Source organism: Elaeis guineensis, chromosome 11, assembly GCF_000442705.2.
Source record: "Elaeis guineensis isolate ETL-2024a chromosome 11, EG11, whole genome shotgun sequence".
NCBI lineage: Eukaryota > Viridiplantae > Streptophyta > Magnoliopsida > Arecales > Arecaceae > Elaeis > Elaeis guineensis.
Window position 1 is genome coordinate 99,189,407 of NC_026003.2, and position 17,886 is coordinate 99,207,292.

The following is a 17,886-nucleotide window of genomic DNA, read 5'->3' on the forward strand; positions in this document are numbered from 1 at the left end:
GGCGAGTTGGAAAGCTTGCTCAACTGTTGTGGCCTATGCGGTACAATTTCGTATTGCAATTCCTCGCGTAACCTGTTATGGAATCATGAAATTTTCCACTCTTCTTCTTGAGTATCGCAATGGACGTTCATTTCATCAAATTTGGCCATATAATTAGTAACTGAAAGAGAACCTTGCCGAACATCGTTCAATTGATCGTATAACTATTGTTTATACGTAGATGGCAAATACTTCTCTCTCAATTTGGCTTTCATGTCAGCTCACAACGTAATAGGCTCTTGACTAAGCCACTCTAAGTGCCTTTTGATGCCAATCCAATATTGCTTGGCAGTGCCAGTGAGTTTCATTTTAGCAAAACGGACTTGTTGATTATTAGACATTTTGTACCGATCAAAATATTGGTCTATGTCGATGAGCCAGTCCACGAATGCTTTTGGGTCAAGTTTACCATCAAAACTGGGTGCATCAATTTTAACCATTTTTATGATGTCATCTTGAAAAATAATATTTTCTTGAAAAAGTGGATTTAATCTTGGTGGCATTTGTTGAATATCACAGGGTTATGGGATGCGTGTGGCAGATCCTTGCAAATCTACCCCTACAATGGCATTGTTTTGTCTTGATAATCTTTCGAAGTTTGTCTCTAGGACGGTAACCCTATCTCGGATGTCCTGAATGTCGATAGATAGTTCAATTAGTTTTTCTAAAATTTGTTTTAAAAGATCATTCGGATCATTGGAATTAGGATTTCTAAACTGTAGTCCTGATCTAGTTGTCATGATGCAAACCTAAGGCTCTGATACCGAATCTGATGTAGGAAAAGAGTTTAAAAATCCTCTAACATAGTTTATGCAAAATCAAGATGATCGTTTGAATGCAAAATCAATATATAGGTACAGATTGCATACAGCAAATAGCGGGATTTGACACAGATGCGAAAAGAATAACTTCAGAACAAAATTATAAACGACACGATAAAACCCAACAAAAATCAAATCTAAGATAAAAAATTAAGATGGAGAGTTATATCGTTGAGGGATCTGCAAATAGAATCAGCAAATACAAGCTCAGAACATGAATCGTCCCCATTCTTATTGATCAATCCAATACCATCTCAATCGGAATGCCATCTTGAGAAAGGAATTGAGAAGTTTTAGAAGAAGAAAAAAGAAACAAAAGATGTAAAAGGTTAATGATCAAGGAAGATGTCGCAGAGTATACGTCGACGATGAATCCCAACAACGAACTGATCGAAAAGATGCTTCAAATCACAGATCTAGCAGCAGATATTGATCGAGAAAATTGTCGACTCAAAGATATAGTTGTCCTGGAACAGCAACCCAAATAGCACCCAACGGCAGACCAACAGATAGTGCTGCTTGCTATCCGCAGCAGAAAAAACGTCCTATCAAAATGTTAGAAAGTTGAGATTGCCAGCACTAACGCTGAGACAACGATAAGTAGCAACGACAGAGAAAGATGAGAGGCCGCCAAACACAAAGGAAGGCCGAGGTCGAATTAGGCCGCTCATTGGAGAAATTTTCAATAGATTTCGAATTATTTAAGGGATTGAAATCAAATTCTGCACAAAAAAACTTGAATCGAAAGTAATAAAAAGGAGAATAAGATAAAGGGACTCATTCCCTATGGACTCACTTCGAACAATGCCAATGATGAAGAGAAAAGAGAATACATCTCATAAAATATGAAATTTCATTAACCACCATCCCCCACTACATGATATGCATGTCTTATTAATAAAATTGCCGACTAACAAATCAACAAAAAGATAAGAACAAGTTGTCGACTAACAAATTAACAAAAAACTAAGAACAAATGGCCAACGCCTCAACAACTATTTAATTTGACCTCATCTACATAATAATTAATTAAAATAGAAAAGTCTAAAAATATCTAAACGAAACTCAAATTCACTTTAAAACTCTGGTGCGGGCTCATTAAGCCAAATGCCCGGCATATGTCCAAATCGACGGTGCATGTAGGTTCTGAATAAGGCTTGCTCTGCATCACTCTTCTTAAAGTAGTGCTTGAACCGCTTCTGAATCTATGCTTGAACCTCATCCTTAACTTGCGCTTGAATCACCTATGCTTGAACTTCCTCTTGAACATGTGCCTAAGCCTCCCCCACCAGAACCTATGCTTGAACCACCTCTGGCTACACCTCTACCTCCACCAGATCCTCTGCCGCTGCCACTAACATCACCCCCAGCAGTTGCAGTAGCTGTTCCCCTATTCATACTTGTAGGCTCCAGCATAGTCTGAGGATTAGCTCCTCCATTTAAATAAAAAAAGATGAAGATACCTCTTGTATGATTTAAAGACGTGTGAAACAACAAAAACAGAAGGATTAGTATATACACTATTGGCTTTTGCATCATACATTATATGCACAGCCAAAGAACAAAGTGTTCACATAGCAAGACTAAATCAAAGCATTTCAAATTGTGACATATCTTGCCAAAGGACATTAGAATCAACTGCTGTTGCCCATCATCATGGGTATATTTACTAATGAACACCTCTTAGTGCCAGCACAGGAAGGTAAACTTTGGCACAATGGTAAGATTGCTATAAGGTATCAAATAGTAATACACCAATATAATAGTAGTTATTCACCTGAAATCCTTATGATCCCCATTGTGATTTGAACCATGTCACCGTTCCATACACTCTTGGAGGTGGCAACATTAATTGCAATGAGATAGTTTTATTTGCAAATACAATTTCTACTTTTATTTGTATATTTCATTTATGAGAATGATTATACCTTGAAAGAAGGAGTGGCCTGTCCTTATCAGGGTTAGGGCCTGTACTCTTCTTTTGTATGGTGTCTAAGGGTGGGAATGCTTTATTTGCTCTAATAGTGTTTGAGGAAGATGCTGACTGAGAAGTTATCCTAGGTTCTTTTGCTTTTCTGAATGCACCTCGTATTTGCAAAAAAACCAACATGATACAAGTGAAAAAAAAATTATAATTCTAGTTAACTTACCACTTTATCTTTTTGAATACTCATCCCTCTTTGCCAAACTGTTTCTTCAGTTACACTGGCTTTATACCATCTTGAATTGTATCCTTCTCAACGACAGTTGCTATATCTCATAGTCCTATTCATTCTTAAAATCTTTTAAGCATTCCTTGACTCATCTGGATCTTTTCTTTTTAGTTTCTTTGATGTACCAGAAGGTCTATATACAAAAGAAGGGATAGAAGCAGGCAGGTCAGTTTTAATCCACTCATCTTGATCTAGCATTGAGTAAATTATCTCTTGATATGTGGCCAAGAAAACCTTCGTGGTGTAACAAGGTGGGATATAGTCCTCTAGTTCTAAGTTTTCATTCAGCTATATTTTTCCCACAAACTGCTTCTAAGTTAAGAGATGAGCTCAAATTCCAAATTAAAACTTTCGATCCAGTTTGCACATGTGGAAGAATATTTTCCAACACCCTAGTTAAGTCACACTATATGGCTAAGTACTTAGATGAGTACAAGAATAATGATAAATATAGGTGCCATCTATACAGGCTCATATAAGGAAACATAAAGGCATGGATATCAATAGGAGCCAAGTGTACCGAGCTGAGTTGAAAGCTAGAGAGATTATTGAAGAAGCTAGAGGTTGCAGTATGCAAATCTAAGAGATTATGCTAAAATGATTATGATCACAAATGTTAGGAGTCAGGTCATTCTACCATGTAAAGTTAGTGAAGAGGGTCAGCAATCAATTTTTAAGAGGATGTATTTTTGGTATCATGCTCAGAAGATGGATTTTTTGGTTGGGTGTAGGCCTATCATAAATCTAAATGGATGTTTTTTGAAAAAAAATTTGGAGGACATCTACTTTCAGCAGTCAGTAAAGATGGTAATGATAATATCTTCCCTGCCACCATAGTTGTTATAGAGCAAGAGAATAAAAACTCTTGAGCTGGCTTTTACCGATTTTCAGTGAAGATATAGGCAATTCTTATGAGCTTGAGTTGGTCTTCATATCAGATAGATAAAAGATATATTTTTCTATGAATTATTGTGTAATTCTTTTACTACTTTATTATGTTTTGTATCTTACTTACACATAATGTATCTTGTTATAATGTTTGGATTTGGTACCCGCCATTGAAGAGCTTCTTCATGGGATGGAGCACAGACACTACATGACGGATATGTATGGTAATTTTAGAACATTGTTCAAGGAGTCAACAGATGCCATATGGAAGGCAACTTAATCAACTATTGCTCAAGAATTCGAGGGGAGGATGGGATATATCAAGATATCGGAATGAGAAAGCATGGTAGTGGCTTAAGAAGATTCCCCCAACCAAATGGTCCAGCCAATGTTAGCCATAAGGCCAACACAAACTCTCTTCAATAACCTAAATGAGTCATTCAATACTATAACCCTGGATACTAAATATCTGCCTATATTGTCTATGTTAGAATGGATTAGAGTTGGTTGATGAAGAGAACTGATATAAAAAAACTTGGTATGGAGAAGTAATGTGGGACCAATATGTCCCAATATTCAAGACAAACTAAAGATGCTAAAATTGAAGTGGAATTGTTGTGCCACACCTATAGGAATGTTAAATTATACGGTAGACAATGGCTATGAAAAACATGTAATTGACTTGACTAGAAGAAATTGCACATGTACAATTTGGGATCTCATTGAATTTCCTTGCAAACATGATGTAGCAGATATTATTAAGAACATGCTGCAACCAAAGGACAACATCCACCCTTCTTATACCAAGAAGATTTACTTGGCCATATATCAAGAGATAATTCACCGATGTTAGACTAAGATGAGTGTGTGGAAATTGGCATGCCACTCTCATCCCTTCTTATGTACTTAGGGTCCTCTAGCAGACCAAAAAAAGCTAAAAAGAGATCCAAATGAGCCAAAAAAATTTACAAGGTGTCAAGAACAAATAAGACTGTGAGACATTGAAAATGTCATAAAGAATGTCACAATTCAAGAGGGTTACTTGATCATGCTCAATAGGTTTCGGCACCATCACGTAAGTGAGAACCGAATCATATATGCAAAGACCCAATTTTAGCATTTTCTCTTTCAATGTAAAGAAATGGATTTCTCGATATTGAATGTTCTACTTCTTGAGAAGCTGATGAATCAGGTTCCTGACTTCTGACAACTCTTACAGTTTCACAAAGCAGATATCTTTTTTGCCTCCCTCATGAATACACATCTAACTACCAGTGCAAGCTTAAGGCAAGATACCTGGGTCACTTCATGATAACAACCATTTGTCATAGCATCTGGGAAACTGTTCATCACAATGGCATCCCCTGGAAACATAAACAACCAATGATTTCACAGAAAGCAGAAACTTGACTACTGGTAGATCATTAATCCAATGCCCAGGTAACTTACCTATCACGTTTGCAAAGAATAATGTACCATCTGATGATATAGAAGAGGAGGCAAGGAGAAAAGTCTTGGTCAACAGCCAGAAGAGTGAACTTCATAAAAGCCACATAACAAGAAAAGGATATTCCCACATGTCAACTAGGAAGTCGGTAGAATACCTGTTTGTCCCATGTTTCATCAATCCTTTGAGTAGATGATCACAAATGGGAGTGCAGACAAAAGACATCACAAACTCATCTTGAAGTATAGCTTCAAGGATGTGCATTGCAATCTGAAACAATCAAAATCTGCAGTTTTAACAACAACAACAGTATTTTGTAAGTGCATGCATGCACCAAAATTCAGTGAATAGAATAGTTAGTGCCCTATGAGTTCCATTTATTTTGTAAGTGCATGCATTCACCAACATTCATTAAATAGAGTAGTTAGTGCCCTACGAGTTAATATGACTATTGATTTCAGTATGGGCCAGTATTAATGATGTCACATCACCCCGAAATTTGACGTAGTTGCTTAACATGTCAGCTACTTAGAAAAGAATAGGATATTCAGCTTGTTTCAACACCTGAACAACTGCCTGAAGAACATAATTTCTCTTGCAGCATTTACTTTATTAACTATCAATCCTCTCAGATTTATTTACAATTTCACAGGTTAAAAGATTGAAGTGGAATCATCCTCACTATTTCTAATTCACTAAAGATTCAACCATGAAATTTCAGAATGTTGGAAAATTTTAAAATGGACTTAACACCATTGCCAGTGCTAATACACTAAAGCCATCTGCTTTCGGGTAACTGTATCCAAAATGAATTCAAATTTCAAGAAGAGGAATGATCTGGAATCTGCTACAAGGCTCCAACAGTTTAAATATATCTTGCCTTCAGAAGAAAGGAAACAAAGTCACCAATTGGCTTGCATAAAACAGCAAGAATGTGAGACCTTCTAGTTCAACTTGATAACCTTTGCAACTTTTATTGTTAAATAAATAAATAAATATGCTATGTATAACATAATCATAATAATCATCAAGCCTTAACCAACACTATATGAGGTCACTTTGACAGATCCTTCTTTGGGAATTGTTACCTTTAGATGCTACATCTGCTTTCTCTGCAAGTTTTTCAAATTCTTGCGCTCGTATGAAACTAAGATTGTGTGATGCACAAAAACACCACAGAACATAAGACATACAACATACACAAGGAAAATAATTGGACTGAGATGGAACAAGACGGTAGTCTTAGGAGTTCATTCTCATATGTACATCATAGTTCTATCAAGAAGTTAACTACAATTTAAGATGACAGAATGATCCATAGCAGGAATGTGGGTCCAAATTTATAGAAATATTTGGATATAAAGTAATTATACAAGATAAATGATCAAATCAGTGATAGTTTGGCTGGAATTCTGCATTACATCAACAGATAACAGAATCCCATATCTTCTTTTTTACCATAATCTTCATCTTAGCCATCAGTGATCTATGATACAAAGGATGAGATATCACTCGGAGGTATATAAATATATCAAATACAACTCTTAGGACATAAAGAAGAAAAAAGAAGGATGATGTTTATAACAGTATAATAGACAAACACAGAGGAAAGTATACTAAAAATGAATGTTCAGCATAAAATAGAAGAAGATGAGAAAGAAATTTTAGCTTGTTCGTATGGAAAATTGGAATTGCCACATTTATTAAGCTCACTTCCTGTCTCTACGATGGTGCGACGCAGGTCCACCATGTTGCTCTCAGTGGCCCACTGGATGATACTCGGCTCTCCACCCTTCAAACAAGATCACTATTTCCATGCTTCAGTATTACGATGTGAACCATAAGTGAACATATCAAAAGACAAAACACATGGCATATAATTTGGCAATAACTGAGAGAGCAATTGCATGAACATTGTCAAACACCTTGATTTTGCTTTCGAACAGCATCAGGGGGACCAAGAACTTCAGAGAATGGGCTGGAACATGGGAGTAAACAATCACAATGAAAATCATGAGTTGACTATGCGAAAATATGGAAATCATATTCCTCACTGAAATTAATTATCAGTATCAGAAATCTCACACTCAGAAAACAAGATTGATGCAGACTGAAGAGTATGCATGATTTGGTAAAAACTGAGGATAAATTCACGTATTTGTTTTCCAAATAATTATTAAAGAAGAAAAACAAATCAAGATAGACTGTACAGTAGTTTCTGTAATTAAGAAAATTGCTATCCCATAAATTTTGTAAGCTTAAGAACAGGAATGGTAATATCTTTTCTCCCATTGTCAAACAGTTGGAATCTCACCTTCCAGATTCAACACTGAAACTCTCCCAGCACACATGATGAGGAAAGCGATGCCAACCAAAGGAACAATGGCTTACAGTTCAGATAGAATGGTTAAAAGTACCGGAAAGATGTCTTAGAATTTAAAAGGAATCATTTAGCAAAAATTAGAGCACCTGGATATTCTACTAAGAAAATATATGAAGAAGAACAATAGCTTTCACACGACACCTTAGAAGTTTCTCAAGAAATAAAATCAAGGCTTCCAGTAAGCAGTTGCGCAGCAACATTAAACGTGAGAGAAGAACCTTCCATAAATACATTCTATGGCATTTTATCACATAAATGTTCTCATCATATCAAGGAGACCATTATTCATAGTATATACAGAAGTGAGAGCTTACAGTCAACAAATTTCTGCCTTGTTTCACCGTTAGCTGCAACGTTCTGTAAACAGCAAGAGTTATTTCAATTTTCATACCACATTAACCATGATGCAGAGAATCAGATAAACGTTTCAAAAACAGAGAATAAAACTTCATTAGCGAGATATTTAGGGACCACAATGAGAGTTTCAGTTACCATCTTCATGTGAAGTCCCACGATCTCCTATTCCATCATATCAAAAAACTTTATATCGAATTAAACAAGCCATTTGCAAAGCATCAGACAGAATCTTAAAACCAAGAAATAAACTACAACCTGCAAAAAGACAGACATTGTAGCACGGGAATTGAACGCCAAAAATCCAGCCCGATAGCAATTAATTGGTTCCTCCTCCCTTTTCTGCAATCAAGAAGGGCAAACCCAATGAAGCCGAGTAAACCAAACATTCCCATTAACCTAGTTACCTAAACATCAAACTGTTTAAACCCAATGGAACAAAGTCGATTATACTGGAAAATTACAAAGGAACAACGAAATGCTTAATTAAAATAGCACGATAGTAATTAGAGAAATGATCCAATCAGAGAATCAAAACAATACACACCAATAACTCATCCTTCACTTCACTTGGTTCTTCTCGCCCCACCTTTTTTTTCTCTCCTTCACGCGGGAAACCCAGCCAAAGGAAAAGAAAGAATGACACCGAAGAACCAAGGGATGGAGGAAAGATAGAGGAAGCGGAAACAAGGAGAAAGTTCGGAACATGATCGATCTTGGAGTCTTGGAGGAGTCATGGTACCTTTGCTCCTTCCTCCATCTCCGCCATTTGAGGGCCTTTAGGGTTCTTGGGCTTCTCCTCGAGCAGCACACGGAGAGAGACGTCGGAATGTTGGGAATTGTGGGTTTAAATTGGGGAGGGTTTGATGGCTGGGTTTAAATGGGCAAGGCTGGATCAGGAGATCTTGGTCCAGAACAGGCCATCCGGAGTAGGAATTAGTCCATATGCGTTGCACTATGAGACAAGTTATTGAAACATGCATTGGATCATGTTATTTAGACCTTTAAAAAGTCTGAAAACTTTGGGTTGGATTATGTTGAAATAGGCATTGTGGAAACTAGTAAAATTCTTTGTCACGGCTCCTGATGGAGAAAAAAATGAGGTAGAGCGCACTATTTCATTGGATTGCACCACGTAACGTAATTAATAACGAATATTTTCAATATCAAAAAGATTCAATACAGCTCAATTTTTTTTTTTAAATTTTTTTTAACAAAAATATCTTCCTCTTTCGAAATGCCATCTTTGACTCTATTTTGCTCATGTTTGACCAAAATATCATAAATAATAAAAAGACATCGTAAAATCAACAAAATATCATTAAAAAATAAGAAAGACATCGTAAAACTTATTTGTCATTGAAGAGAACACAAGAGAGGATAGGGACCAGTAGGGGGAGCTTGTGAAAAGAAGTCGCAAAACCAATTATTACAAAGTTCAATGAGTCATGTTTAGTGTATTCGCCCATTACTGGGCTTGGTGAAAATCAATTGCAGGTAGTACTCTGTTTGAATGCAAGTTATTTGTAGCGCAAACGATGGCCATTTGAGTCTCTCATGAAAGCCCCAGTTGTATAAGACTCCCAAACACTGTAGCTAAAATACAGTATACAGACCTGTACACTTGGGGCCGGTCACTTCTGATGGTGCAGAGGTTGCTTGCACAATGCACATGAGAGGCGGCATAAATGATTATGATTCTCTATCTAAATTTAAAATATATATACATATATAGACAGTAGGATAACTGTAGTTTTTGTTTGCAACTCTCAGCTGAACTAGTCTTATTCTTCCTTTTTCCCTGCAGCAGAGTTAAACCAGTACAGAAGTGTAATTATGTGCTCAGAAATGCTTGGTCTTGTTTCACCTAAGTGATGAAATTTTCTTTGCACCTAAAATGAGATAGAATGAATTTGGTTGCCATGTAAAGCTAGACGTAGCTTTTACATTATGTAATGGTATAGATACAGTCATACAAAGTAGTTATACAAGAGGATACAGCATCAGCAGAATGACAGGGTTTGATCGTTATGATTGCTCGATGAATGGTTGAAAGAAAAATGGTTTATGTTCTGAACCGAGTCCGGAGATCTCGGCGCAAAAGCTGCCTTCTATGATTCTGTCCAAATTTAATCACCTTCCAGCTTCTCTCAATTCCCTCAGTATCTTGGCTATCCATTTCTTCTTCTCATCCAAGCCTGCGAGGTGCACCATAAAGTCCCCATCAGAGTAGGCCCCTGAAACCAAACAACCAACATCGTTCAAATCAGATCAAATGGCTCTAAGTAGTTAACCAGGCACCACAGCTGATGTGATGAAGGCAAGAAGTAAATGTTACATTCCAAGAAGTGAGAAGGCTAGTTGTGAGGACCTCTCCAAGTTGTTAAAGGGGAGGAGATTAGACGGTAGGCATTCTTCCAAGTGGGAAACCAGGGATAGGAGTTGAAGAGGCACTGCATTGGTGATACCCGGACATGGTCTCCCAGTTCCTTGGATGGAAGGCTATCAATTAGGTGCTTCATTGCAGCGTTGTCGCCACTTAACGTTGAGCCAAAGCGCACAAACGATGTCTGATTCCACCATGTGTCCAGAAACTTCTCACTCCACTCTGATCGCCGGAAGAAGAAGACTCCTTCAAAGGCCAGCAGCAAAGGAAGAGTCAGATGGTGAGACTGAAGTAAACAGAATAGCTCTCTTTGTAATAATTCTGTGCTAATCATGACCTTTTGTTTTGGTTGTTTGAGCATTCACTTAATAAAGAAAAAGATTGAATTTTGTTTGGGTGTAAGGAAAAAAAATAGAATCTAACCAAAAGTTATGCGTGTTAGATTATTTTTGAGGATATTTTTGTTCATCAAATTTGGGAAGAAAGAAGGACAGTCAAAGTTATCTTTATGTTTATTTTTCTTGAAATAGTTATGCTTGCATAAGGAAAATTCACCAGTTCATGTTTGTTTTGCAAAAGCTGTTTGGCGATATGCTTCGCAACCAAAGCAAATGTTGCCAAAGACCTTTTTTATTTATTTTCTTTCAAATAATTCTATGGCCCATAGCTATCGAGCAAGCAAGGTTGGCAAGAAAAAGTTTCACCTGGGAGTAGTTCAGGATTCAGATACTGATGGTGGCTTCCATGGCATATTTTCAAAGAAAACTAAAATAATATTAAAGAGCCTAACCTAGCACCACATATTGCTTCCTTTTCAAAATTGGCATGCCACAAAGTCATGAAAGATTGGTCCTATTCATGGATCAATGTGATTCACAATAGGACTGTAACACAAAGCATCAATTCTCTCATGGCATATATATATATATATATATATATTGATAATAAAATTGGGCATTGTAACATTATTCTTTTTCGATTGATGCAACAATGCATGGGCCAGCACAAATACATTGGACATGATTCATGAAGCTATGCAAAAGGAGTAGCTAGCAGATAGTTGTGATCACATTTATTGAACACAGCATTTATTTAGTCTGCATATTTCTGTCGTGTCTCTAAAGAGTTAATTAAGAAGGTTGTACTTGTCATCAAAAAAAGAAGAATAGAATACAGAGGAAAGGATGTGAGTTGTACCACTGGAAATGAAACAAGTGCATTTATAGAAGGAAAATGAGACACATGACCTCATCAACATGGCATTGAATCTTGTATAACTTAAATTCTAGGAATTTCCTTTGACTATACTATAGGCCAGTAGTTGCAACCCTTCCCCTGTACAGATCCTGGTCTGGGTTTGAACTTGGTGGTTCTGTTTCTTTAAGCAAGTTTTAATAGATGCTGCTCCCACCATTACTTTTTAGAAAAAACAAAAAAAACAAGCTAATTCATAGGTAGGAATTCCTACTATTTGAATACATGCCAAATTTTACATGTGCAGCAAAGAATCTAGGTATTATCTAAAAAAAAGGATGTAGATCAGGTTAAAAATTTACAATTCTCAAAAACTAATCAAAGTTTACCATCTATCCAATTGTAACAACTCCCTACAACTAGAGTTATTCCATGCATGAATATTCAATAGCTAGACTGGAAATTTTACTCATGTTATTAGACATTGGTTTGTTTCGAGGTGTGGCAGAATTCCAGTGCCAGTTGGATGATACAAATTTTCCATAAGCCTTCTTTACATTCATGAATGGTATCCATTTTTTTCTCCTTTTTTCTGAAACAAAGGTGATAAGCCACCTGAAGTATTTTTCAAAAGAAAGGATGTTTCTTGATTTGTACTAGTTATCCTTGATGATGTTCATCATTCTATATGTTGGATGTCTCTGAAGAGACTATAACTAGGTATAATGTTGCTCGATAGCATAAGTACCAAAATTTGCAATCCAATCAGCTGCCCCTTGCCATCACAATGAGCATGGGATATATTTGATGTGGATTCAGGTTCAGCTAGGCCCATATGTCTTTTATATAGGAACCCTAAGAACCACCAATAAACAGGACCCGATATAGGACAAATGATCAGCCTAGCAATAACCAGGACCATTGATAGCCAACTAATAATAACCTAGTGAATCACCATGAGAGAGTTGGAGTCCCCATCAAGCCAAAGTTAACTTCCAAGGCATGATAGTGGATATCATACCTTCATAGACTACCCTTAGCTTGAGTATTGGGACAGTAAGGGAGTGGGTGAAATGGCTTGGTCATAATAAAAGGCCCACAAAATGTCTCCAGAGCACTGAAAGAAATATTCTTTAGCAAATCAGCAAATATCCAAATCAATGACTAAAATGATAACTGTTCAGCCAACTAGGTAGTTTGTCAAAATTGTAAATAATAATTTAAGAGCTCCAAGGCCTTCATCTTGGCTGATATCTTAGATTATCTTGAAATCCTGTTGAGATTCCAAGATATCAGATTATAAAAATTTGAGCCTAATCCACTAGCCTGACTCAACCTGCATTGACCAACTGCATATCTATAACCAGATTAGGATGCAATCCGACCTGTGTCTCTCCCAATCTACAAGTTGATTGCATTATAGGAATATGGCTTGTTAAAATGTCCATCTTTCAGATTATTGACAACCCTGGGAAGAAAAGCAAGACTGCCTGCTAGTGTAACATAGAAATGTCCTAAGATCAACTTAGACAACTAATTCATGACCCTCATAAATGACACTAAAAGATACAAGGCTAAGAAGCAATTTCTTCTTCTTTTTCATTTTTCTAACATAATACCTTCATTTTGGAGCAAAGGTTGCTTGGCAATGAAAATTTTGCTTGGTAAAATGTTTTCTTGAAACTGTTAGAATTGTTGTGATTGACTGGCAGCGAAAGAATAAAAAGATAACTTTTAGATTAATCATGCAAGATTTCATCTCGAATCAACCTGGATGGGCTGGATCCCTCATAGTTTTAAGATTAAGATTAAAAAGGAATATCAAATCTCTACCTTTGCGCAGGCAGATTTATACTGCAATCTAATGATCGTGGATGTCTTTCTTGGTCCTTTTGAAACCACACAAGCGTCCGACCTCGACAGGTATCTACACGAGGCTATAATCTAATCAAAAATATCTGATCTCATCGGGATGCTAGTTCCCTTGTAGAGATCCTTCTTCTGATGGCAGTTTTCTTTCCTTAATTGCTGAAAAATCTTTCTCAAGAATTTCAACCTTCCTCCTCTTCGCAGATCACGCCTTACACAGGAACAGATCAGGGACTTTCTCAGCTTTTCTTGATTTTCTTCTCAAGAAAATCCTGTAGCCCCTTTATTCCCTTCGGCGTGCACCCACCCTTCGGCATGAAACCCTTTTCACGTCAGGGTTGGGATGAGACATGAAGGATTATGTGCGCCTCGCCCATTTTGGGCGTCAAAGCCTCTTGAGCATGAACTCTTTCACGTGAGACGCCTTGGGGTGTGAAACCACTTTCACATGAGAGAAATTAGGGGCGTGAGATATCTTGTGCGCACACCCTTGGGCGTGAGGTATCTTGGCGTGATCTCTTGGAGAGAGGCGTGAGATCTTATTCCTCCTTTATAATTTTGAACTCCTTCAAGTTACAGTCCTAGCACAACAAGTTTTTGACATGTCAAACCCTTTGACCAATACAAGAGTTATACAAGGACTCTTGGAATGCCCAAACCCTTTAGGTGCTTATCCCTTGGGGTATCCAACAACTTGACGCGTGAAATCTTGTGTGCACAAACAAAAGCAAGCATGAGAAATATTTTGGCATGAGGAAAGATGGGTGGCACCAACTCTTGGAAGGAGTCCTTCTGCACGTTAATCACATTGATGGATCAAACTTAGACGAATCAACCTTTGATCGTTCAAAGTTTGTTAGGAGTCCTACTATTTTTGAGTTTAATTGTCTCAACTCTGATTTGTCAATCTTTGATATGTTAATTTAAATCTAACCATCTTGTTGGTGCAAAAATCCGCCGGCGTCGGAGAAGTTGGAGTCGAGGGAGTCGCGGTCGCCGCCGGGACCTGCAAAGAAAGTCTAAACCGGAGTTGGGGTGCTCCGGCAAGACCCTCCGACGCTCAAGTCAGTTCTCTGCTTCAACAAGAATGGAGTGCTCGAACGAAAATTTTAGCAGAGTTTTGAGATAGAAATTAGAGCTTAGAGAATAACGTATCTGGGGTCCCCTTTTTATAGGCAGAGGGTGCAACAGACTGACAGCGACGTTTGTAACCGCCTGGTAGTGGGCTGCTCAGGACCAGGAGGAGTTTGTTAAGAAGAGTAGTGGAGTGGAGTCGTGGCTATCACCGTGGCCTGCCACGTGGAGCCTGTTGCGGGGAGTGGATCAGTATCCGTTGTCGCGACTTGCCAGAGAGTGGTGGAGCCGCGCGGAATCCGTCGCAGGAAGTGGAGCAGAGTCGTGGACATTACTGTGGCCGCAGGAAGTGGAGCAGAGTCGTGACCATTACTGTGGCCCGCCAAGGAGTCCACGCCTGTCGGCCGAAGCTCGGTTGGGGTGTCTGACGGAGAGAGGCAGCTATCCATCTGAGAGGAGCTCGGATGTTGCTGGCGAGCCTTCTACCGTTGGGTGCTTTGGGCGTTAATACTGCAGGCGAGGGCCATTTGCTGTAGGAGCTCGGTCAGAGGCTTTCCGTAGACGAAGTTCGGTTTCACGCAGAATTCGACAGAGGATCGACCGGCAGTGGGTGTCGGATGGCGCTGGAGAGGTTCATCCGTTGGAGGGATCCGGCTGCTGGAGTCCATGTATCGTAGGAGTTCGTCCGGAATCTGTCCGCTACAGAAGTTCGGTCGGAGTTCGATCTCCGTAGAAGTCTGGATGGGGATCATTTGTTGAGGAAGCTCAGTCGAAGCCTGCAGTAGAAGCTCGGAGTAGGTCGCTTGCAGTAGAAGCTCGAGTAGATCACTTGCAGTAGAAGCTCGGGGTAGATCGCTTGCAGTAGAAGCTCGAAGTCCGGCCCTTGTAGGAGTTCGATGAGGTCTACCTGCAACAGGAGTTCAGGACGGAAGTCCGGCTCCCGTAGGATCTCGGATGAAGTCCACCTGCAGTTGGAGAAGAAGTCCGACTCCCGTAGGAGCCCGGATGAAGTCTACCTGCAGTTGGAGAAGAAGTCCGGCTCCCGTAGGAGCTCGGATGAAGTCCACCTGCAGTTGGAGAAGAAGTCCGGCTCCCGTAGGAGCCCGGATGAAGTCCACCTGCAGTTGGAGAAGAAGTCCGACTCCCGTAGGAGCCCGGATGAAGTCTAAGTCCGGCTCCCATAGGAGCTCGGATGAAGTCTACCTGCAGTTGGAGAAGAAGTCCGGCTCCCGTAGGAGCCCGGATGAAGTCTACCTGCAGTTGGAGAAGAAGTCCGGCTCCCGTAGGAGCCCGGATGAAGTCTACCTACAGTTGGAGAAGAAGTCCGGCTCCCGTAGGAGCCCGGATGAAGTCTATCTGCAGTTGGAGAAGAAGTCCGACTCCCGTAGGAGCTCGGATGAAGTCTACCTGCAGTTGGAGAAGAAGTCCGGCTTCCGTAGGAGTCCGGATGAAGTCCACCTGCAGTTGGAGAAGAAGTCCGACTCCCGTAGGAGCCCGGATGAAATCTACCTGCAGTTGGAGAAGAAGTCCGGCTCCCGTAAGAGCTCGGATGAAGTCTACCTGCAGTTGGAGAAGAAGTCCGGCTCCCGTAGGAGCTCGGATGAAGTCTACCTGCAGTTGGAGAAGAAGTCCGGCTCCCGTAGGAGTCCGGATGAAGTCTACCTGCAGTTGAAGAAGAAGTCCGACTCCCGTAGAGCCCGGATGAAGTCTACCTGCAGTTGGAGAAGAAGTCCGGCTCCCGTAGGAGCTCGGATGAAGTCTACCTGCAGTTGGAGAAGAAGTCCGACTCCCGTAGGAGCTCGGATGAAGTCTACCTGCAGTTGGAGAAGAAGTCCGGCTCCCGTAGGAGCCGGATGAAGTCCACCTGCAGTTGGAGAAGAAGTCCGACTCCCGTAGGAACCCGGATGAAGTCTACCTGCAGTTGAAAAAGAAGTCTGGCTCCCGTAGGAGCTCGGATGAAGTCTACCTGCATTTGGAGAAGAAGTCCGGCTCCCGTAGGAGCCCGGATGAAGTCTAGAAGGCGGTCGACCGCTGCAGAAACTTGGATGGAGTCCGTCCGTCGCGGAGAACCCGGCCGACACTGATGGGGGTTTATCCATCGGCAGAACTCGGGAACGTTGCGGAGGCTCGGCCGCCGGAGAGGTTCGGAAAGATGTCGTCGAAGGTCGGACATCGGTAAAATCCCCGGAGGGTCACTCCTGACATGAACTTCGGCTGGGGTATTTTATACCCAACATCAGTCCCCCTACTTCCGAGTTCGAGTTTCGAATGAAGGAAGACAGAGAAATTTTTACAGCCGAAGTTGCCCCCTTGAATCCTGTGCACGACCGCCCTCGAAAATCCAGGCATTTAATGCGCGCGTGCTGGAGTCTTTTCAAATCGGGGCGATCCGAAGAGACCTTTCGGAATTCTCGCTAGAGCGTTGTCCCAGGTACGGCGCAGTAATGGCTTTGTCAGCTGTCAGCCGCTTTTGGCCGCCTGCTGAGGCGAGTGGAACACGTGGCGAACATGGGTCGGCCTGGGGAGATCCGCGATCATTATAGCGCCGGATCCCAGGGTCTATTTAAACCCACCTTTCCGCCTTCAGGGGTTTCATTCCGCCTGAAAGTCCTGTTGGTGCCCGCCTTCTCTCCGAGAGCTCTGACCTTCCTTGGTGTCCGCTCTGGCCCTAGGTGTTCTTCGAGTCATCCCTGTCCCTGCGCCTCTGCATCCTTCGGAGCGACTTAGGTTAGTCCCGGAACTTTCGTTCCTTCTCTTGCCATCTAGGTGCCCCTTCTCCTCCATTTTCCTTCTGCAGCATTCTTCTTGTTAGGTCTCCCACGAACCTTTCGGCTCTGATTTCGCTTGATCTCTTCGGGATTTTTTAGGGTTCTTGCTTGAAATGTCTTCTGGCACCTCCGCCTCTAGCGGTTCCAGGAGCTCGTCTGCCTCAGTCCCCCAGAACCCTCATGTTGTAGATGAACCCACATCTAGGGCTGGGCCTCGTCCGATTTTTGCGCCGGATGCCATTCCCTGTTCTCTGACTCCGGATGAACTTTTACTGATAAAGGTTCAGTATGGAGTTCCTCCGGATTACGATCTGGAGCTTCCCGATCCCGTCGACCGGGCCAGCACCCCCCCACCTGGCCGTTTCTGCCTGTACCAGGAGGCCTTCCGCGCTGGGCTCTGGCTTCCGCTTTCGCCCTTCGTTATCGCTCTTTTCCATTTTCTAGACATTT

The 17,886-nt window shown here is 40.6% G+C and overlaps 2 protein-coding genes across 12 annotated transcripts in view; both read right to left on the reverse strand.

The window, feature by feature from the left end:
- Window positions 1-1,696: 1,696 nt before the first annotated feature.
- LOC105053583 (uncharacterized) lies at window positions 1,697-9,431 on the reverse strand. 10 transcript variants are annotated; one of them, XR_012135557.1, is made up of 10 exons: window positions 8,888-9,423; window positions 8,404-8,487; window positions 8,266-8,310; window positions 8,106-8,148; window positions 7,334-7,386; window positions 7,078-7,200; window positions 5,566-5,678; window positions 5,411-5,440; window positions 2,789-5,325; window positions 1,697-2,279 (listed from the first exon to the last, which is right to left on the reverse strand). XR_012135557.1 is itself a non-coding variant. In XM_073246240.1 (10 exons), exons 1-9 carry the CDS (start codon window positions 8,912-8,914, stop codon window positions 5,268-5,270), a joined length of 576 nt encoding a protein of 191 aa, XP_073102341.1. In that variant the 5' UTR covers window positions 8,915-9,431; the 3' UTR covers window positions 1,697-2,293; window positions 5,258-5,267. The 10 variants fall into 10 exon arrangements, 9 of the variants coding, with proteins under 9 accessions (XP_073102341.1, XP_073102338.1, XP_073102339.1 ...); XM_073246240.1 differs by having other exon boundaries at window positions 1,697-2,293; window positions 5,258-5,325; window positions 8,888-9,431; XM_073246237.1 differs by having other exon boundaries at window positions 1,697-2,935; window positions 5,258-5,325; window positions 8,888-9,431.
- A 612-nt stretch (window positions 9,432-10,043) lies between these two features.
- The window catches only part of LOC105053584 (uncharacterized alpha-1,2-galactosyltransferase C1289.13c), a 17,923-nt gene continuing 10,080 nt past the window's right edge, over window positions 10,044-17,886 (reverse strand). For both annotated transcript variants that reach the window (XM_010934805.4, XM_010934804.4), the window contains 2 exons: window positions 10,517-10,777; window positions 10,044-10,382 (listed from right to left, as the gene is read on the reverse strand). In XM_010934805.4, coding sequence (XP_010933107.1) covers window positions 10,279-10,382; window positions 10,517-10,777 — 365 coding nt within the window. In that variant the 3' untranslated portion in view covers window positions 10,044-10,278. The remainder of the gene's footprint in view (window positions 10,383-10,516; window positions 10,778-17,886) is intronic.